General features: G+C 35.4%; 1 protein-coding gene across 1 annotated transcript in view; it reads left to right on the forward strand.

Moving 5' to 3' along the window:
- The window catches only part of TLK1 (tousled like kinase 1), a 143,480-nt gene that overhangs the window by 87,001 nt on the left and 32,515 nt on the right, over window positions 1-23,964 (forward strand). Inside the window, exons 8-11 of the mRNA XM_080798070.1 lie at window positions 482-574; window positions 5,053-5,163; window positions 5,273-5,409; window positions 8,647-8,835. Coding sequence (XP_080654196.1) covers window positions 482-574; window positions 5,053-5,163; window positions 5,273-5,409; window positions 8,647-8,835 — 530 coding nt within the window. The remainder of the gene's footprint in view (window positions 1-481; window positions 575-5,052; window positions 5,164-5,272; window positions 5,410-8,646; window positions 8,836-23,964) is intronic.

Consider the following 23,964-nt stretch of genomic DNA (forward strand, 5'->3'; position numbering starts at 1 on the left):
GGGGACTTGGAAGAGTAAATCTTTTTGCTTAGCCATCTTTATTACCCCAGTTTATTGCCATTAGACTTTTCTGTTAGGTCATGTCCAAGCTATTGCACATGCATCAAAACATCTTTCTTTAGATGATCTTTAGGCTAGGATTGCAGGTACATTGCTTTCAGTCACTGAATAGCTCATGACAGCTTTTGCTGTGTTCAAAGATCAGCTAGCATTGATAGCATAAAGCGGCAGTTGCATTCAATTTTAATGAAGAACATTACAATATTCTAAAACTTTTAGTAATCAGTTTTTTAAATGTTTCTTTGTAAGCTTGTAGAACTTATACTTCTGAAGATATTAAAACTTAAAACTATACTAAGACTTTTTGGGATAACTTTTACATACACAAACTCAAATATTGTTTTTAGGACTAAAATCTAGTTTTTATTTGCATGCAATGATATGTATAATGGAGTTAGTAAAATAGCTTTCTTTCATTTAGACTGATCTCACAATGCTGAAATTAGCAGCATTAGAAAGTAATAAAAACCAGGACCTGGAAAAGAAGGAAGGTCGTATAGATGACTTGCTCAGGGTAAGTAATAAGTCATGGAGAAGGAAAAAAAATTGAGTTAATTACTTGGCAATAATAAAACTTGAAGAAATACTTAGCATTATAAAAAATTCTTCAGCTGGGAAAAAAAACAAACTTTTTCTGGTGGTTGTAAGTATATAAAAAATAACTAATTTAAAGTGAAAATTATTAGCCTTTAAATGTGAATTGAGAGGGGCATCTGGGTAGCACAGTCAGTTAAGCATCCAGCTCTTTGTTTCAGCTCAGGTCTTGATCTCAGGTTCGAGCCCCAAGTTGGGTTCAGAGTGGAGTCCACTTGAGCTTCTCTCCCCTCTCCCTCTGCCCCTCCCACTTATGCTCTCTCTCTAATATAAATAAATCTTTTTTTTTTTTAAAGATTTTATTTATTTATTTGACAGACAGAAATCACAAGTAGGCAGAGAGGCAGGCAGAGAGAGAGCGGGAAGCAGGCTCCCTGCGGAGCAGAGAGCCTGATGTGGGGCTCGATCCCACTGGGATCATGACCCGAGCCAAAGGCAGAGGCTTTAACCCACTGAGCCACCCAGGCACCCCTATAAATAAATCTTTAAAGTATGTATAAATAAATGTGAATTGAGAAACAGTTGGAGAAATATAGAGAAGTTTGTAAAATTTATTTTAATTTGATCAGCTATCATAAGACCGATGGCCATTTCATGTTAGTTTTAAAGGTAATTGATTTTGTTTTAAACCTCACTGACATTTGATACTACACAAGATGAAGTAACTACTGCAATTCTGTGAGATTTTTAATTGAAGCTTTTTATTTTAATATTTTAAAATTTTCAATTTTAATTGAAACTTTATAAAAGGACATATCAAAAAATACTTAAAATGTGAGTAAGGTAAGAAACAGTGCTTCTCAGTCCTTGCCACTCAGTAGAATCACCAAATGGGAAGGGTGGGAAGCACTTTATAAAGGTACATGCCTAAACTCCATCCTGAGGGGTTGTAATTAAATTGATGTGGTGTGGGACTTGGGCATTGGTAGTTTAAAAAGCTCCTCCAAAAAAAAAAAAATTCCTCCAGATGATTGTAATTATAATTTAAGCCAGCACTGAGAACTGTTAGTATAGAAATTCAATAAAACCAGTGTCTCATCCTACCACAATTACCGATACCTTTGAAACATCCAGCTTGCCATTCCTGATCCCATCCCAGTCACTCTCTCACATTCTTTTACCATTAACTACTGTTCTGAGTTCTTTATTATGCCTTATTATTATGGTTTTATCGCATGTATCTGTACATTCTTAACATACGTCAGTTTTTTTTTTTAATTTTTTTATTTATTTGAGAGAGAAAGAGAGAGAGAATGCACAAGCCAGGGGAGGGTCAGAGAAGCAGACTGTCCATGGAGCAAGGAGCCCGACATGGGACTTGGTCCCAAAACTCTGGGATCATGACCTGAGCGGAAGACTGACGCTTAACCAACTGAGCCACTCAGGCACCCCTTTGGTTTATTTTTGAACTTTACATAAAATTATGCTCTCTGTACCCTTTTGCCCTGCTTGTTTTCACTAAACATTATACATGGAATTGTCATGTACTTTGTTCATTTCATGCTCTCTCTATATAGTAAGGCTTTATATGAATATACCATAATGCATTTTTTCTGCTCTTGGTGGACATTTCGTTTCTGCTTTTTGTTAATATGAACAGTTCTGCTAAGAACATTATTGTACATGTCTTCTAGGGCAAATGTGGAAAATTTGTCTTACATTGTATGCTTTAAGAGAGACATGGCCACAGTACATGGCATGTAAATGTTCAGTTTTGCTTTATAATGCCAGATTTTCCCCAAAGTGGCTAGATTAATTTATACTCCTATGAGCAATAAATAATTTTGTTGCTTATTATCTTTGCTAAGGCTTATTATAATCAGATACAATAAATTTTTTGGCCAGTTCAATGGATGTAACAAAGTGTCTTTTGTCTTTTTTTATGTGTTCTCTATTTTCTAGCATCTTTTAAAATACTTATTAATTTTGTTTCTTCAGAGAAATAACTGGTCATGTTTTTTGCTCATTTTTCTTAATAGGTTGCTGTTTGTGTTTTTTTTTTACTTTTAAAACATTTTTAAATTTAGTTAATTAACATATAATATATAATTGTTTTCAAAGGTATAGGCCTGTGATTCCTCAGTCTTATATAATACCTAGTGCTCATTACATCACATGTATCATACAGTTACCCCATCCCTCCACCTCCCGCCCCTCCAGCAACCCTCAGTTTGTTTCCTATGATTAAGAGTCTCTTATGGTTTGTCTCCCTCTCTGGTTTTGTCTTGTTTCATTTTTTCCTCTCTTTCCCTATGATCCTCTGCCTTGTTTCTTAGAGTCCACATATAAGTGAGATCATATGATATTTGTATTTCTCTGATTGACTTATTTTGCTTACAATAATACCCTCTTTCCATTGATGTTGCAAAAGGCAAGAATTCATTTTTTGATGGCTGAATAATATTCCGTTGTATATAATATACTACCTCTTCTTTATCCATTCATCCATCGATGGACATCTGGGCTCATTCCATAGTTTGGCTGTTGTGGACATTGCTGCTATGAACATTGGGGTGCAGATGCCCTCTCAGATCACTATATTTGTATCTTTAGGGTAAATACCTAGTAGCACAATTACTGGATTGGAGGTAGCTCTATTTTCAACTTTTGGAGGAACCTCCATACTGTTTTCCAGAGTGGTTGTACCAGCTTGCCTTCCCACCAACAGTGTTAAGAGGGTTCCCCTTTCTCCACATCCTTGCCAACATCTGTTGTTTCCTGACTTGTTAATTTTAGCCATTCTGACTGATACGAGGTGGTATCTCATTGTGGCTTTGATTTGTATTTCCCTGATGCCTAGTGATGTTGAGCACTTTTTCATGTGTCTGTTGGCCATTTGTATGTCTTTGGAGAAATGTCTGTTCATGTCTTCTGCCCATTTCTTGATTGGATTATTTGGTTTTTGGGTGTTGAGTTTGAGAAGTTCTTTATAGATTTTGGATACTAGCCCTTTATCTGATAAGACATTTGCAAATATCTTCTCCCATTCTGTTGATTATCTTTTGGTTTTGTCAACTGTTTCCTTTGCTGTGAGAAAGCTTTTTATCTTGATGATGTCCTAGTAGTTCATTTTGCCTTTTTTTTCCCTTGCCTTTGGAGAAGTGTAGCAAGAAGTTGTTGCGGCCAAGGTCGAAGAGGTTGCTGTCTGTGTTCTCCTCAAGGGTTTTGATGGATTCCTGTCTCACTTTTAGTTCTTTCATCCATTTCAAGTCTATTTTTGTGTATGGTTTAAGAGAATGGTCCAGTTTCATTCTTCGGCATGTGGCTGTCCAATTTTCCCAACACCATTTGTTGAAGAGACTGTCTTTTTTCCATTGGACATTCTTTCCTGCTTTATCAAAGATTAGTTGGCCATAGAGTTGAAGGTCCATTTCTGGGCTCTCTGTTCTGTTCCACTGATTTTTGTGTCTGTTTTTGTGCCAGTACCATACTGTCTTGATTACAGCATTGTAATAGAGCTTGAAGTCAGAATTGTGATGCCACCAGCTTTGCTTTTCTTTTTCAACATTCCTCTGGCTATGTGGGATCTTTTCTGGTTCCATACAAATTTTAGTATTATTTGTTCCAGTTCTGTGAAAAAAGTTGATGGTATTTTGATAAGGATTGCATTGAATGTGTAGATTTGTCTAGGTAACATAGACATTTTAACGGTATTTGTTCTTCCAGTCCATGAGCATGGAATATTTTTCCATTTCTTTGTGCCTTCCTCAGTTTCCTTCATGAGTGTTCTCTAGTTTTCTGAGCACTAATCCTTTGCCATTTTGGCTATGTTTATTCCTAGGTGTCTTATGGTTTTGGGTGCAATTGTAAACGGGATCGACTCCTTAATTTCTCTTTCTTCTGTCTCATTGTTAACGTATAGGAATACATTTTTTGGAGACCAGTTTTTTGTTGTTCCTCTATATTGATTTTCTCCCAGATAATGGACTTAACTTAGCCAAGGTTATATACCTTAGGGTGTTGATTTGAATCTATGGAGTCTAGATACAAATTCCATGTACTTTCCACTGCACAGTTACATAGCACTTAACAGTATTACCATGGTTAGTAGATGTGTAAAAAAATAATTTTAGTATCATACTCAAACACTTTTCTTTTTTTTTTTTTAAAGATTTTATTTATTTATTTGACAGACAGAGATCACAGGTAGGCAGAGAGGCAGCCAGAGAGAGAGGAAGGGAAGCAGGCTCCCTGCTGAGCAGAGAGCCTGATGTGGGGCTCGATTCCAGGACCCTGGGATCATGACCTGAGCCGAAGGGAGAGGCTTTAACCCATTGAGCCACCCAGGCGCCTCTCAAATACTTTTCTTTTAATGTAATTTATTGAGAATGTAAGAGTATTCCTAAGTGTCTCATATACACAAATTCTAGACCTTTTCTATTTTTACTTATGTTGTAGGCTAACTGTGATCTCAGACGGCAAATAGATGAACAACAAAAATTACTTGAAAAATACAAAGAACGATTAAATAAGTGTATATCAATGAGCAAGAAGCTGCTTATTGAAAAGGTAAGTTTAAAAAGTTCAGTGAATTTTCCTTTTCATTCCACTGGCCCTTTTTCACCTTGCATAGTTTTAAATGAATAAAATTGATGATTTTTTTTCCTCCTTTTTTCAGAGTACACAAGAAAAATTGTCAAGCAGAGAAAAGAGTATGCAAGACCGATTACGCCTTGGGCACTTCACAACAGTTAGACATGGTGCTTCATTTACTGAACAATGGACAGATGGTTTTGCGTTTCAGAATCTTGTGAAGTTAGTCATTCTTACATTTTAAAAAATGTAGTGTTCCTTTGGGTTTTTGTTACTTTCAGAGATTGTAGATTTGGAATTACATTTTATTTCTACTCCTTACTGCTCTTTGAAATCACAGAATTTAGTACATTTGAAAGGAACGTAAAACAAAAGTATTACAATTTCAACTTTAGCAGACTTCTTGATTAGTCAGCATTCATCCATACTATATATTATTCTAAGTATTACTTTCCAAAATATAAACTGATCCTCTAGCTTTATCGATGATTTGGGAGGAAATTTTAATTTTCATTCATATATATGGATATATATGTATCTTGGAATACATACACACACAGATATATATATCTCTGTGTGTGTGTGTGTATATATATAGATATATATATATATATCTGTTGGGATTTATATATATATATCTATATATGTGTATGTATATATATAGATACATAGATATATATCTCTCTTGGGATTTTTGTACTTAGTTTTTTCCACATTCTCCAGTCATTATTTCATTGTTATTATACAGCACTTGCTTGCTTTCTGTTCCTATGGAAAAGACAGGAACTTTTCCTTTTTGCTTTAGATACAATAATTCATAAATTATTTGAGGAATATGTAGCTTTAGCATTTCTAAACATTGCTAAAGTTTGCTTTAGCAAACTTTAAAACAGATACTGAGTTATGATGATGGTAGATAGGGATAGATTGACTGTGAATTAAGGAGTTAGGATCTGTGCTGCTTTTTTGTTTTTCACTGTAAAAATTCTTAAGCCTCAAAAACAGGAGTAGTGCCAGCATCTACATCAGATTTGCTAGAGTTCTATAGAAAATGGAGGCAAAGCTGCATCTAGTATATAAACATTGCTGTTTCAAACACTTGTTCCCAGGACTTAGCACAGAATGGCCTTCTCTCTCCCACAGTTGATTTATTTAGCTTTTGTTCAGCACCAGCTATGCTGGGTGATAGGTATGCCCTTATGAAGAATAGAGTTCTGGCGATGCTAGGGAGTTTGGCTTTTAATTCAAAGGTTTATATGTAGTGTGTGTGATCAGAATTGAGTTTTAGAAAGATAACTGGTGATACATGTGGGACTAATATTGGAAAAAAGATAAATTATTGACAGATGAGGTATCCAAATGAAAGATGATTAGGCTTGAGCTAAAATGCTGACAATGAAAGGTAGAAAATAGGAGATATATTTTAGATAGAAACCATGATTTTTGGATGTTAAATAGGCAAGAACTTCTGCTACTAAACTCCAATCTACAGTTGTCCTGATAATGAATAAAATAGGCTACTTAATATAACCTTAAATACAAACTAAAAATACAAATCTAAAATATAAGTTCTTTGTAGCAAAAATTTCTTCATCAAGCTGTCAGCAAAATTGGAGCCTCTGGGTTGGTGATGGTGAACACCTGGAGGTTTGGGGAGAATCGTGCAGTTAGAGAGCACCTGGAAGCCCCACACTCTTAGCCCATACCTTACCCTATGCATCTCTTCCATCTGGCTGTTCCTTTTTATAATAAACGAGTAATCTAGTTTTTAAAAAATTACATTTCTTGTATTGTGGGCCTATTTTGTGTTATTACATATGCATATATTAAATCAAGCTGCTTATCAGTGTGAATTAAGTAGTTTATCAGTGACATAACCAAAGTAGTTGGTGGATGAGAAGAGAAATAAATATTAGTAATATTAAATTAGTAATCTCTAAATTCTGTAGGCATTCCTAAATAATCAGATAATAGCTTTCTATTCATTCTAGTAATTCTTTACCTTCCATTAGGATTTTAAACATTAGGATTATTGCCATTTGTTTTCATTTATAGCATCTTGATTGTGCTCTAAACTAGCTTTAAAAATTAACTTTTTTCATTAAATGAAGTTATATATTTCTATTTCCAGAGGAAAACTGGATTAAACTCCTGATCTAGCTTTGCCGTTCTTGAATTTTCTCCACCTTTTACTCTTCGGCCTCCGTAGCTATTGATGCTTTCATTCTGGTCATACTCTGCTATCTGGCTAGAATCATAGGATCAGGCAATATGTGTAAAGGCAGTTTTGGGTCAGCAGAATAGAAGTTCTGTAGTTCTGCTTTAAGTAGGGGTGGGGAGCCAAGGAATTGAAACGTTTGTCTTTTTAAAATCTTAAGTACCATAACCACGTAGAGGTTTAAAATTTTTTTCTTAGCATGTTGAGGTGACCTAACAGGGAAGGAACATGGTTACTATGAGAACAAGTTGTGTGATGGGATAGTTTTAAAAAGCTTCACTGTCACTTACTCTTGCTCTGGTCAGATTGCTGAAATTAGAGTTAGTAAGCTTTAGATTCTTGAATAGGAAGCAGTAATACTTTTATTAATTTGCTCATTTTTCAGTCATGCTAATTTTTTTTGTTTCCCTCTTTTTTTTTCTTGTCTCCTTCAAATTGTCAAAATTCTTTCTTCATAAATTTCTTATATTTAGGTCAGTTTTTGTTTCATTTCAAGGTAGCGCTTACACATTCCCAAAATCTTTTTTTTTTTTAAAGATTTTATTTATTCATTTGACAGACAGAGATCACAAGTAGGCAGAGAGGCAGGCAGAGAGAGATGGGGAAAGCAGGCTCCCCGCTCAGCAGAGAGCCCGATGCGGGGCTCGATTCCAGGACCCTGGGATCATGACCTGAGCCGAAGGCAGAGGCCTTAACCCACTGAGACACCCAGGCGCCCCCCCAAAATCTTTTTGACATAGACAATTTTAGAAACACTTCATTAACTTAATTGTCTTTTTCAAGTTTTTCTAGTAAGTGATGAGATGCATGTTTAAAATTTCTGTGCTTATTTCTGTTCTTTATTTTAATAGCCCATTTGTTTCATTGAACAAGTATTAACTAAATTCCTAGTATGTGCTGATGATTATGCTGGGCACTAGGAATATAATAGGATATAAAATAGATGTGGTCTCGGTTTTCATGCAATAATATGTCTAGAGACATTCTAATCAAGTATCTATAGGAATGATACTCACTAGGAAGAAGGAGGTAGAGATTTTTTCCTACTTCAGGGGATTTAGGGAATTTAGAAATGAATGCTTCAAATGAGACCTGGCCAGTGAGTGTAAGTAGGTTCAAAAAGGTGGAACCATAATATTTGTTAATGTTCCATGCTTTTTCATGTTTATTGGTATATTCTTGTTTTAACTGTGAAGAGTAACGAAAAGTTAATACGGTTTTTTACATATATTTTTATACAGGCAACAAGAATGGGTGAATCAGCAAAGGGAAGATATTGAAAGGCAAAGGAAACTTCTAGCCAAACGCAAACCTCCCACGGCTAATAATTCTCAGGCACCCTCTACCAATTCTGAACCAAAACAAAGGAAAAACAAAGCAGTCAATGGAGCAGAGAATGATCCCTTTGTTAGACCAAATTTACCACAACTGTAAGCCTTCATTTTAATTTTCCTTTTTTTTAAAAAAATCGATGCCAGTGAGCATGAGTGTTAGATGTTATTTATATTTACACTAATACTTAAATACTAAAAATAGTTATGACCAGGAAGGAAAGCAGTATTAATATTTACTTCTAAATTAATAATCTCCAAATACCTGAATTCAGCCTTTGTAAGTGGAGACTTATTAATCCTCTTTTCATATGAAGTCATAGCAGCTAAGAGGAAACTGGAATCCTCTTTCTTCATGTCTGAATGATAGAATCAGTTATTAGTTTTGGTTATCTCAATTCTGTATTTCCGTTAATGTTACTTTTTCTGAAAGAATATTAAACAATATAACTGACATTTATTTTCTTAACCTATGAAAGCAATACATTGGTAGGTTATAGGTATTGTTTTTTCCCTTTCTGCTTTTATTTATTTTCTAAGTTTTCTAAATCAGTGATGAACTACTCTTTATAGTTCAGTGGGCAAAGAGCTTTTTAAATAATTAAATGCTTATTATACATAGAAAATTGGAAAATATGAAAGAACATAGTATTATAGACCATGATTCCATCCACAGAGAAGACCATTGTTAAAATTTTGATTTATAGATGTGTCTGAACATGTAATTTTTTTGTTCTGCAGGAACTTAAGTTTTTTGAGTAGAAAATACACACACACACACACACAGGCGCGCGCGCACACTGTTTGATGTTTCTATGTGGGTGTATTCTTTCTTCCCTTGTTGAAAGGTAACGTTTCATCTGTGCTTTGATTCCCATACCCTGCTACATGCGGGACTCTTCTGTGGATACCTCCTTTATCTTCTATCGTCAGCTTTTTGTTCTCTACTGGTTCCTTCCTTTTAGAAGACAAAATGAAACCAAAAACTCTGCTTCAATTATATATCCGTCTGTTCTAGTCTCCATATCCTGTCATCTTTATAACCAGGTTTCTTGAAAGACTTGCTTGTACCAGTCTCTTCTGTCTCACCTTCCATTTTCTTTCTTAAGTGAAATTGCCTTTTAAAGGTGAGCTATCTTTTTGATGCTCCATGCCATAGACATTTGAGTCTTTAACTTGGCAGCATTGAATAGTGTTGATATTTTTTTTTTTAAGATTTTCTTTATTTATTTGAGAGAGAGAGAGAGAGAGAGCCTGAGAGGGGAAGGAGGTCAGAGGGAGAAGCAGACTCCCCATGGAGCTGGGAGCCTGATGCAGGACTGGATCCAGGGATTCCCTGGATCATGACCTGAGCCGAAGGCAGTCACTTAACGAACTGAGCTACCCAGGAGCCCGATTATTGTTGACTTCTTATTTTTTCCCAAGGGACTCTTTCTTGCCTTTAGTTTTTGAAATACCTTGATCTCCGAATTTTCACTTTCTCCTCTGCTCATCTTCTCAGTCTGTTCCATGGACATCATTTGCATTACCAATTTGTAAAATGTAAGTGTCTTTTAAGGATCTCTCTTGGTTATCTTACTTCCTACTTTACATATTTTTCTTGAAAATTAACTACTCAGAGTTTCAGTTATCACATATATATGCTTCTGACATCCAAGTTTCTGTCTCTTGTCTGCTTTTCTTTCTTGCATATTAAATGTATCTCAGTTTTGAATGTCATATCCTTTCTTGTTGTTATCAGTACTTAAGTGCTTCTAATGTAGGCTTTTCAAAACTGTATTTACTAAAAACACAGAACAAAACAAAAACAGAATCCGTTCCAGTCAGTCTCTCTCCATACACACACACTCATACACTCATCTACACATCCACGTACATACCCTTTGCCTTTTGCTGTGTTTTCTCTGTTAGTAAATGGTACTACTGTCCTCTCAGTTCTATATGCCAGGTTTTTATTATCATCCTTAGTATTTTAGATCAAGATTTCATTTATTTTCCTTAATCCATTTTTATTATTTTCCATTAATAAATAGGTGGTAATAAGCTTATTTTTCAAAATCTACCTTAAAATCTACTTCCATCTTCAAACCTTTTCTAATCCTAGGGGCCTTTTGTAAACTGGAATTAAAACACTCAGCTATTGATATTTAAAAAAAAATAGCAGATGGTTTACTTTTTGTAAATTAGTAAATTTGTTGTTTAATAAAGGGTAGATGGGTAGATGAGTGGTAATACAGAATACAGTGTGTGTTAGGTTTAGCTCCACTCCTGCGAGACACCATTGACAGACACCATTCTAACTCAAGTTACCGTCCTCTCTTACTTGGGTTATTTTTTTCACCTACCTCTCCTTTCAGCTTTGGTTTAGCAACCCAGTTCATTTTCATTTTGCAATCAGAATCATTTTTGCAGAATATCCTTTTGTTCTCTTACCACCTTAACGTAGCTGTTTCTTTTTTTCTTTTTTTTAAAGATTTTATTTATTTATTCGACAGAGACAGAGAGCACAAGTAGGCAGAGTGGCAGGCAGAGAGAGAGGGGGAAGCAGGCTCCCCGCCAAGCAGAGAGCCCGATGCGGGGCTCGATCCCAGGACCCTGAGATCATGACCTGAGCCGAAGGCAGAGGCTTTAACCCACTGAGCCACCCAGGCGCCCCGTCGTAGCTGTTTCTTGAATCATAGAGTCCAAAAGTCCTAAGAAGATTTCTGAAAGCACTTTTGATCTGACATTTTCGGACTACTCTAGCCTCATCTTCTGTCACTAACCAGTGCCTACCCTTTATTGCCAACTTTCAAACTCCCAACCCATGGTTTTTAATTCCTTTTCATCTTTTAAATCCTATACTAGGTATTTCTTCTTAAAAGCTTTTCCTTGATCCCTGAAGTATAGGGGTTAATTATCTCTTTTAATGTGATAGTGTCCTCTGTCTCTTCAGTCACAGCATCACCATTTACTGTGTTAATGACACTAGAAACATCCTTCCTGTTTTCCTTTCCCTCATTCTCTGTTTCTGTAACGTCTTGTATTTGTCCATCTTCATTGCCATGATCTTAGTACAGGACCTCAGCTCTTTTTTTAACCTAGATTATGGTTTCTTACATATCTCTTCATGTCAGTTTCACATTTAACCTCCTTCACTGACCTTCAAGATAAAATTCACCCTCATGAAGGACTCTTCATAGGCCTTATTTTTCTCTTTCATTTCACTCCCTACATCTGTCTTACATCTCTTATGTTAAACTCTTTTAATTCTCTAAGTGGATTAGGCGTCCTTGTTTCTGTGCCTTTATACATCTCGTTCCTTGCCTTTCTTCACCTGTCTCATTGCCTGTTCATCTTTTAAGGCTTGGCTCAAATACCAGTTGCAGTAGAAAGCCCTCTCTAACTTTTGTTCTTCCCATTTTCTCCCCCATTTCTCCTCAGGTTAGGTGCCCATAGCCTTTTTATATGTGCCTCTTCTGTATGTAGCATTTATCTCACTGATTTATCTCTATATTCCCAATATGTAGCACAGTTTTCTGACATATGGAAAGTGGTCAGTAAATGCCAAATTCTGGTACGTAAGCATTTGATTGAATTTCATTTTCTCCTTCTCACTAGTTCCTCCTTCATTTTTCTAGTTCGTCACAGGTATTTTGCTTACTTGCCTTCCAAGATACTTAACAGGCCTAACTGTTGTTTAATAGTCATAGACTTGTCTTATTTCCACCTCACATTATATGATACATGTTGAATGAAAACTAACCCTAAAGTGAAATGCTATGTGTTTTTGGAATGACAGGTGAAGTGATACTGCATAAAAGTTTGACTATCTCTTTATACAAATGCAGATTTAAATAGGGAAAAAAGCCATAGAAGCACTTTTTTTTTTTTTTTTTTAAGACTTGTTTATTAGAGCATGCACGAGAGCAGGGGAAGGAAGGGGCAGAGGGAAAGGAGAGAGAGAATCTCCAGCAGTCTCCCTGCTGTGGGAGTCTCAATCAGTGGGGGGCTTGATCACAGGACCCCAAGATCATGACCTCAGCCCAGATCAACAGTTGGATGTTCAACTGTTCAACTGGCTCACCACCCAGGCGCCCTAGAATCACTTTTGTTTATATATTAACTATATTTTAGTGGCTATTCTCTGCAACTATCTTCTAAAAATTCCTTTTGAATAACTGTTTGGTGGTAACTAGAACATATAGCGTATATGCAGAACGTCTAGTTTAATTAGAAGAGAAACCATGAATCTTTAATTATTTTTCTATCAAGAAATTAACATAGAAAATGAAGCTCCTACTGTGTAGTGGTTAGGACTTTAGCGTTGTAGACAGACAGATGTGGAATCTGTCCTTGACTCTTTCAGGTTATTATTTTTGGTAAGCTCTTTTACTTCTTTGAGTCTCCATTTCCTCATTTGTAACAGTACCTATATCATAGTGTTGAAAGGATGATATGAGGTAATGCATGTTAAAGTACTTGCGTGGTTCCTGGCTCTTAACTAATTTTTAACTACCAGCAAGATTCGGTCAGGTTTGGTTTTGTTTTTTTTTTTTAAAGACTTTTTATTCATTTATTTGACAGACAGAGATCACAAGTAGGCAGAGAAGCAGGCAGAGAGAGAGGTGGGGAAGCAGGCTCCCGTGAGCAGAGAACCCGACGTGGGGCTCAATCCCAGGACCCCGGGATCATGACCCAAGCCGAAGACAGACGCCTTAACCCACTGAGCCACCCAGGCACCCCTCAGTCAGGTTTTTTAGATAGCAGTTTCTAATTGTAGTCACAAAGACTTCTTTTATTCAGATTAGTTTGTATAGATAATATCTATGGCTGTCTAAATGACTCTTGTGTTAATTGTAATTAATTAATTTTAATCAAAATTGTGACTTCATGTTAAATACATTTTAAATTATGTTTTAATTTTATTTATGTATTTCATGTTGCACAGAGGATGATTGCAAAGTAACAGTAATATTTTACCTTCTATTTTATATTAAGGAAATTTTAGAGGTCACTATGTTTTCTCATTAAAGCTTTAATTTTGGGGTGCCTGGGTGGGTTAGTGGGTTAAGCCTCTGCCTTCGGCTCAGGTAATGATCTCAGGGTCCTGGGATTCAGCCCCGCATCGGGCTTTCTGCTCAGCAGGAAGCCTGCTTCCCCACCCCTCTGCCTGCCTCTCTGCCTACTTGTGCTGTCAAATAAATACAATCTTAAAAAAAAAAAAGCTTTAATTTTAACTCAAGATTATATTTTCATATCATAAAGTTATTTAGTGGATTGTCTTGTAAATAATATAATGGACTTTGTTAATTAAGAAAATTTATTTTTAGAGCAGTTTTAATATATACCAAAATTGATCAAAAAGTACAGAGAGTTAACGTATATTCCCTGTCCCCACACACAACCTCCACCACTATCGGTATCCTGCAGCAGAGTGGTATATTTGTTACAATTGAGGAATGTGCATTGGCACATCATTATCGCCTAGAGTTTGTAGTGTACATTAAAATTCACCTTTGTGGGGGGGGGGCGCGCCTGGGTGGCTCAGTGAGTGGGTTAAAGCCTCTGCTTTCAGCTCAGGTCATGATCCCAGGGTCCTGGGATCGAGGCCCCGCATCAGGCTCTCTGCTCAGCAGGGATAAACAAATAAATAAAAAATAAATAAAAAAAATAAAAAAAAATAAACAAAATCTTTAAAAATAATAATAAAAAAATAAAATTCACCTTTGGTATAGTGAACATTTTATGGGTTTTGACAAATGTTTAATTGATTTTTTTAAAAATGCTGTCTGAAAAATCTTTCATTGGAGCATTTAATCTGTTTTCATTTCATGTATTTATCTATTTATTGGGTCTTAAATCTGGTCTTTCTTTGTGCTGTCAATTTGTCCTGCCTCCTCTCTGTCCCCGCCCCTTTTTTTTTTCTTTATTGGGTTGCTCAGTTTTTAATTTCTCTCTCTTTCTCTCTGTGAGACACACCCCCTATGTAAAAACATCTTTGTCTGGTATAGTTACTGTGTTCATTTAAATGTTACTTGCATATTTATCTTTTTTTTCCTCTTCATTTATTTTTACAGCTTCAATTTTTTTTACCTAGTAAGATCTTTCTGCCCAAGAAAACCCTTTAGAAATTTTTCTTTTTAGTGTAGGTCCATTGGTAGTGACACCTTTCAGTTTTTTCTTGGTATGAAACTAACTTTATTCTGCCTTCATTCTCAAAATTATTTTTACTGGTTTTAGGGTTTTAGGTTGGTGATTATTTGAAGGTATCTTACTGACTTTTGACTTAAAATTATTACTAGATAAGTCACCTGACCATAGAAGAACCATATTGAATGGAGCAGAAGCAGTACTTGAAGATGAAATAACTGAGAATATTTTTTTCTTTTTTTTTAAAGATTTTATTTATTTATTTGACAGAGAGAGAACACAAGTAGGCAGAGAGGCAGGCAGAGAGAAAGAGAGGAGGAAGCAGGCTCCCTGCCCAGCAGAGAGTCCGATGTGGGACTTGATCCCAGGACCCTGAGATTGTGACCTGAGCTGAAGGCAGAGGATTAACCCACTGAGCCACCCAGGCGCCCTAACTGAGAATATTTTAAAGCAGATGAATAAGATCGATCTATAAATTCACAGTGGCCAGAGAATTCTCAGTATGATGAATAAAAAGAAATACCTAGGAACATCATAATGAAATTTCAAAATAATCGGGGTGCCTGGGTGGCTCGGTGGGTTAAGCCTCTGCCTTTGGCTCAGGTCATGAGCTCAGGGTCCTGGGATCGAGCCCTGCATCGGGCTCTCTGCTCAGTAGGGATAATGCTTTCCTCTCTCTCTCTCTGCCTACCTCTCTGCATACTTGTAATCTCTGTCTGTCAAATCAATCAATCAATCAATCTTAAAAAAAGATAAAAAATTTTCAGAAAAATCGAGGCAGAGAGAAAAAAATTCTTAACAGTCACCAGAGGGGGGGAAAGAAAAAGATATATTGGGAGTATAAGTTAAGAAAAAAATATTCCAGGTAAATGCCAACCAAAAGAAAGCTGTATTATATGAGACACAGTAAAACTTAAGGCAAAAAAATTATGATGAAGTGGTTATTTCATAACTATAAATGGCTCAAATTACTGGGAACATACAGTAATTCTCAGTTTGTGTGCATATAATAACATGGCCTCAAGATAAATGAAAAATTGACAGTATTTAAGGATATATATAGACAGATCCACAAGTCACAGTAGATTTCAACACACAAATTTCTTAGTAATTGAACATACAGATAAAAAATAAACAATAAAAAAAGGACACCTAGTATGGATATAGAAAATTTCAGTGGGATTGATAAACTCGACACTTGTAGAATACCCCTAATATCTACAGAGTAAGTGTTCTTTCTTAAGCATGGTCTCTGAAATAAAAATTTATCACGTTAGGTCATAAAGCAAGTCTCAACAAATTTCAAAGAGTGAAAGAGTTTATATAGGACTGGGATTATTTCTTACTTAAATTTTTGTTTGAACTCATGGATAAAATTTAGAGGATTAGAATCATAGAATATGTTCTCTGACCACAGTGGAATTAGACTAGAAATCACTAGCAATAAAGTAGTGAAAAAATCTCAGTGGGGGGCGCCTGGGTGGCTCAGTGGGTTAAAGCTGCTGCCTTCGGCTCGGGTCATGGTCCCGGAGTCCTGGGATTGAGCCCCACGTCGGGCTGTCTGCTCAGCGGGAGCCTGCTTCCTCCCTTCTCTCTCTGCCTGCCTCTCTGCCTACTTGTGATCTGTCAAATAAATAAATAAAATCTTAAAAAAAAAAATCGCAGTGGAAACTAGAAAAATATTTTCAGAATGAAATTGCCATATAGCAAAATTTGTGAGATAAATCTGACCAGTAGCCGGGGGAAATTTATAACCTTAAATACATATATACAAAAAGAAGAAAATCTAAAACTTTACAAATTAAGCATCTATTTCAGTAAGTTAGAAGATGAGCAGTAGAATTAACCAAAGAAGGAAGAAGAAAAAGAGCAGAAATTAATGATACAGGAAATAAACATATACAATACAGAGAATCAACCAATCCAAAAAATGTGTGTGTTTTATTCTAAAACAAAATTAAACTAATAAAATTGAAAAAGAAAGAAGACAACCATTATCAGGAATGAAAAAAGGTAATTTACCACAGAGTCTGTAGATATTTTAAGGAAAACAAAATAACATAAATGGCTTAAACTTGAAATTTTTGTAAAATAGATAAATTTCTAGAAAAATCTAACTTACCAGAATTGACACTAGAAGAAACAAAAGTCTAAATAGTTTTGTAACTATTAACGAAATTGAATCTGGTATTAAAAAATTTAAAAGTCCAGGGGCCCCTGGATGGTGCAGTTGGTTGAGCACCTGACTCTTGGTTTCTTGGTTCAGGGTGTGATCTCAGGGTGGTGGGATTAGGCTCCAAGTTCAGCAAGGAGTCTGCTAAAGTTTCTCTCCCTCTCTGTCTCTCTTACTCTTGTGCTCTTTCTAAAATAAATAAATAAATCTTAAAAAAAAAAATAAAAGTCCAGGTACGGATGACATCATTTATGAATTATAACATCCACTTAAGGAAGAAATAGTGTCAGTCTTTTTAAAAACTTTTTTTTTTTTTAAAGTAATAGCTAAGTCAGAAATACTTCCATCTTATTTTGAGACCAACATAATCTAGGTGTCAGAATTTAACAAAGATGATGTAAAGAAGGAAAGTTACAGGCTAGTCTCATTTCATAAACGTAAATGTAAAAATCTTAAAATATTAGCAACCAAATATATAATATATAAAAATGGTAATTTATTAAGACCAAGTTGGGTTTATTTTAGGTATCCAAGGTTGGTTTAACATTTTAAAAAATCTGTAATTTTTCCATGTAAGGAGAAGGATCATACGATAATATTAATAGATGCCAAAAAGCATGAGACAAAATTCAGCATTGATTTTTTTTTTTTAATTATTTATTTTGGAGAGGGTGTAGGTTGGAAAAGGGGGAGAGAGAATCTCAAGCAGCCTCCCTGCTGAGCACGGAGCCTGATGTGGGACTCCGTCCCACAACCCTGAGATCATCACCTGAGCCAAAATCAAGAGTCAAGAGGCTTAACCAGCCAAGCCACCCAGGCACTTCCAGCATTGATCTTTGATTAAAACTCTTAGCAGTCAGTAGAAGAACTTCCTTAATCTATACTGTACATTGATTTTTCTTTTTGCATTCATATCTGCATGCTGTGTACTTGAGTCACTATGGTGCCCGGTATGCCCTTTTTCTTCTTCCTGGCTTCCCTCTGCTGCTCCTCTTTAATCAGGGTTAGATGTTATCTCTTCCGTGTCTTTTCCTACTTTCCTTCAGATAAAAAATTTTTTCTTTGCTCTGTGTAGTCATAGCTGTATTATCCAGGATAATCACCTTATGTTATGATCAGCTAATTAGCAACCTTAATCCCACTTAATCTTTTGCTATGTAAGGTAATGTATTCACAAACTCCAAAGATTAGGATGTGATATCTTTGGAAGCTGATATCTGCTTACCCGGCTCCTCTCTGACCCAAGATTCATATCCTTCCCTTACGTAAAATACATTCGTCCTATCCCAACATCCCCAAAAGAATCAACCCAACATCCCAATTATAGCAACAACTCAATATCCAAAATCTCATCAAAATTTCATCAGCTCAAACTTTCTGAATCTCATCTAAATTAGGTATGGGTGAGAATCTGTATAATCCACCCCAAAAACAATTCCTCTTGATCTGTGAACCTCAAGAAACAACTTCTCTGTTCTCAAAATACAATGGTGGGAACATACATAGGATAACAGCTAAAGATATTTTGTTGAAACAGAAAAAAAACCTGAAAGGAGTCACTGATCCCAAGTAGTTTGAAAATCCGTTCAGGCAAACTGGTTTCAAGGTCTGGTAGTAATTTTCTATGGCTATGGCTCCTCCTTCTGGTCTCAAGGTTCTTTCCTCTGAGTCTTTTTCCCAAAGTTTTGTGTTTTTTTTTTTTTTTTAAAGATTTTATTTATTTATTTGTCAGAGAGAGTGAGCACAGGCAGACAGAGAGGCAGGCAGAGGCAGAGGGAGAAGCAGGCTCCCTGCTGAGCAAGGAGCCCGATGTGGGACTCGATCCCAGGACGCCGGGATCATGACCTGAGCCGAAGGCAGCTGCTTAACCAACTGAGCCACCCAGGTGTCCCTTGTGTTGTTTTTTTTTAAATTAAGGTTAGCATGTATATGTAGCTAAGTAGCTTTGTCAGGCTGTTTCTTGTTTGTAGAATTTTGGGGGTCTGACAGCCTTTCATTTTGTCCTCTCTGTGCCCTGGCAGTGTTTCTGTTTAAACTTGTCAAAAGATCTTGTGGATCTAGCCCCCCTGACACAGGCATTTACTCCTTTAGATAAGAGGATCCTCCGTGTTCTTTTCTATATAATCCCGTTGTTGTTTTTGGCTTCTGCTGAGAAGGCAGAGAGGACCTGTGAGTTGCATACTTATTCTTTTAAAGACCCTTTCATACCACTATGGGGTATTAGCAAAAATGTTGTTGAGCAACATCTTCCTTTTTTTTTTTTTTTTTTTTAATTTAAATAGAGCAGCTTTTTGTGAAACTCAGTCTTAGTGTCTTTCACACTCTGGATAGAATGAGCCATGTGTTTTCTTCTTTTTCTTTTCTTTCTTTCTTTTTTTTTCTTTTTTTTTTTTTTTGAGTATATACCTAGGAATAGAATTACAAGGTTATACGACAGTTCTGTGTTCAAATTCTTGAAGAACTGCTAAACTTTTTCATATCTGCAATATTTTACATTCCCGCCAGTAATAGACAATGAGTTCCTATTTCTTCACATCTTTGGCAACACTTTTTATTTTCTGTTTCTTGATTATAATCATCCTAATAGCTGTAAATTGTCATCTCATTGTGGTTTTGATTTACATTCCTGAATGGCTCATTATGTTGAATGTCTTTTAATGTGCTTGTTGGTCTTTGTATAGAAATTGAAGTCTTTTGCTCAGCTTTTAATCCAGTTCCTTGTCTTTTTGTTGTTGAATTACAAGAGTCCTTTATATATTCTAGATACTAAACCCTTGTCAGATATATGATATGTAGGTATTTGCTCCCATACTGTAAATTGTATTACTTTCTTGATAATGTCCTTTGATTTTATTTTATTAAAAATTTATTTTGTTTTTTGCTTATATTTTTGGTGTCAAATTTAGGAATCCTCTACCAAATCCATGGTCAAAGACATTTACCCCTGTGCTGTGTTTTAAGAATTTTCTAGTTTTAGTTCTTATATTTAGATTATTGATCACTTTTTGGTTAATTTTCTATATAGAATGAGGTAGGGGTCCAACTTCATTTTTTTGCATGTGGTTATTATCCTGTTGTCCCAGTACCATTTGTTGAAGAGGTGATTCTTTCCCCCATTCAGTGGTCTTGGCACCTTGTCAGAAATCAACTGGCCATGGATATCTGTACTCACTTCTATCCCTTTGGCCTGTATGTCTATCTTTATGGTAGTAACTGTTTTAATGACCGTAACTTTATAGTAAGTTTTGAAATAGGTAGTGGGAGTCCTATAACTTTGTTTTTTCTCTTTCAATGTTGTGTTCTTTTTGAGACCCCTTTCAGTTTTTTTTTCCATTTTAACAAAGTGGGCCATTTGTATTTTGATTAGGATTATATTGAATATATGGTTGACTTTGGAGAGGATTGCCCTCTTAACAACATTGTCTGCTAACCCATGAACATAGAAGTCTTTCATTTCATTAGTTTCCATTCATTTCCTTAACACTGTTTTGTAGTTTTTAGTATATAAGTCACTTCCTAGGTTAAATTTGTTTCTAGGTATTTTACTTTTTTTGGATTCTCTTATAAATGGAATTGTAGTCTTAATATCCTATTTAGATTGTTCATTGCTGGTGTATAGAAACACAACTGATTTTTTGTGGGTTGATTTTGTACCCTCCAACTTTGCCGATTTATTAGCTCTGGTGGTGTTTTTTTCTTCATTCGAGATTTTCTGTATCTAGAGTTATGTTATCTGCAAGTAGAGATAGTTTTACTTCTTTTCTCATTCTGATGCATGATGTTATGTTTCTTTTTCTTACTTAACCTCTCTGGTAGGACTTCCAGCACAATATTGAATAGTAATGGTGAAAACATCATTTTCTTATTTCTCATCTTAAAGGGGGAAAGCTTTCAGTCCTTCACCTTTGAGTATGATGTCACTTGTGGGTTTTTAATAAATGCCCTATATCATGTTGAGGTACTTCTGTTCCTAGTTTTTGGGGGGCTTTTCAAAGGCAGATTAGTCTCATGTCCCACCCTCCCTCATGTTAAAAATCTAATCCTCAGTGCATAGCTCATAGCTTAATGTTCAGTAAAGGTTTGCTAAATTGTACAAATAAATGGGCTTGCTATGTTTTTTTCCCTTAAGTGCCTGTAAAAGTCTTATTTACCATAGATTGCATTCCTTAACTTTGAGACTTCAGGTTAATTTCCTTTTTAAACAGAAGGTCTTTAAAGAATTGATTATCAGATTTGTTTGAAATGAATATTCCCTGTTTTCTGTTATTTATATTAGTTACTTCTATTACAGTCATCTCACATTTCTATCAGACTATTGTAAAACAGTTCCTTGGATTAAAAATAAAATCCTCATCCATTCAGACTCATTATAGAAGATTATCAAGGGTTAATAAGTCTTATGTTTGAGGTTTAAATTTCTTGGCTTTTAAAATAAAGTTTTATAGGGGTGCCTCGGTGGCTCAGTTGGTTAAGCTACTGCCTTCAGCTCAACTAGGATCAAGCCCCGAGTTGAGCTCCCTGCTCAGCTGGGATCCTACTTCTCTTTCTCCCTCTGTTGCTCCCCCTGCTTGTACTCTCTGGCTCTCTCTCTCTGTCAAATAAATAAAATCTTTAAAGTTTTATGTAAACCTACTTTAGGAGCTTTAGTGTGCCCCTAAATAAGCACACATGTTTATTTTTGAACATAATCATTCAGGCTGTAATATCAGATACGATTCATATAGGGAGGAATTAGACTTAATCTGTGAATAAAAGATTTGCTAGGTAACCTAACCAACTGACTTGCTTAAAAGTGTAAATTTTTTTAGGGTCTTAAAAACACGTCATAAAAATAATTTTTTTAGGGTCTTAAAAACACGTCATAAAAATAATTATGTAGCAGTTGAATGCCATTAAAATTTAACATTATCCTAGCTTAGCTCTTTTCATTCTTTTTTTTTTTTTTTTTTTTAGATTTTATTTATTTGTCAGAGAGAGAGTGCACAAGCAGGGGGAGCAGCAGAGGGAGGGAGAAGCAGGCTCCCCACTGAGAAAGGAGCCTGGTGATGGGACTTGATCCCAGGACCCTAGGATTATGACTTGAGCCGAAGACAGACACTTAACTGACTGAGCCACCCAGACATCCCTTTTTTCATTCTTTTAAGAGGACTGGCCTCAATTAATTTCTAAATCATCTATCCGTATTATCTAAATTTATATAATTTTTTCATTTTCACATATTTTACATTTTATGTAAAAAAACATTTTTCATTGATGGGAATAGATAACAGAGATATCTTAAAATCTCTAATATATGTCAGATATATTAGAGGGAGGAAATGCAGAGAAATATAAGAAATGTCTCTTTGCTGTTTTGAGGTTTGCTTTCTCAAGCAAAGTTTGGTGAGACAAGAAGCTGGGATAGGAATTCTTAAACGGAGAGCTATGAACCTCCAAATTTATGTATATGTGAAATTTTCTAGAGAGGGTATTTTTATAAATTCCTTTAGATTATTTTTAGATATCCGTGATTGTAAAATGGTAAGAATCACTGCCCTAGAAATAGAGTAGCCTAGTATTTAGTACTTTCTGCAGATTTTGCTTATAACTGCTTTAAAACCAAGCAGAGAGAAAGTGCTTATTTGAAGATTAATAGTAGTTACAGTAGTAATCAAAATGCCGGAAGTAAATAGCAAAGTTCTGCTGATGATGAAAGTTACCATTTATCTTTAGTGAGAATTGTATGTGTTTCATATCAGGAGTACATCTATAAAATAATGCTCTGGGGTCAAAGTTTTTTAAATCAATGAAGAATTATTACTCTACTAAGAAAATTTGGGGAAGAAGTATTTGTATGTATTTGCTCTAGCTACAGGGACATGGATGATTTGAACTGCAACACAGCATACCAACAATTAGAATTAAGTGATATTAAATAGCAAATATGCATTACATTATGCTATAAGATTAACCAAATAATATCCAACAAACTAAATCATCTTGGAACTAATTGATACTAATTCATTTTTAACCCACAAGATTAGTAGCTGTTGAAAACTATACCAACTAAACACAACAGAATATGCTTAGCTCCAAATTACAGAAATTCCCAGCCATCTGCCTATATAAGTGCTTTGCAAGTTTGCATGAGAGCCAGACTTCTTAGTAGAATACAGTTTCAAAAATTTTAGGAAACTCAGATTGCACCAAATTTTCATTGGTGACGTATATGCCTATCCAGTAGCTATTTGCCAAAACTTCCTATAGCTTTTGTTTATTAGATCAGTTGAGATTTTATCCATTTTACTTTCTAAACCTTTTAACATCACCTTTCCCTCTTCCTTTCACTCCATCTGTAGTCACACTGTAACACTTCTCTTAAGTTTACTTGAAGCATCTGCTGCAACTATCCACTGTTGCTGTATTTAGTATAATAAAATCCAGCAGTGGTATTAACCTAAGGCTGGGTAGACAGGTTTAATTTTAAATGTTTCACTCTTAAGATGTTTCTGATGGAACACAGACTGAATTTCTTGGAGCTTTTTGTTTGTTTCCTTTCAATACCGTTTCTTTAGAATTAGTAAATTTAACTACTATCTAGCTAAAGGAGACTAACATTTATACTAAATGTTGCTGAGGGACCTGAATAAATATAAATAAATCATACCTAGGTTAGGAGCTTTGCCAAATACCCCCAGGCCACATGAGTAAACAAACAGTTTTAATAAAAGCAGTTCTTTCAGTGTTGGGATATAAAATGCAAGTTGTTTTACTGTGGAGTGTTTGTTTTGTTTTTTTTTTATCAGAAAAAACAATCATTTTTTTCTCAGGAAATGTTGTAAGTGTTTATGTCCTACTATGGTTCTACATACATTAAACTAGTTATATATGAATATTTGAAATTAATAAAATAACCATAAAATACTTTCAAGATTTAAAGTCTT

This window comes from Martes martes (genome assembly GCF_963455335.1).
Source record: "Martes martes genome assembly, chromosome: 3".
NCBI lineage: Eukaryota > Metazoa > Chordata > Mammalia > Carnivora > Mustelidae > Martes > Martes martes.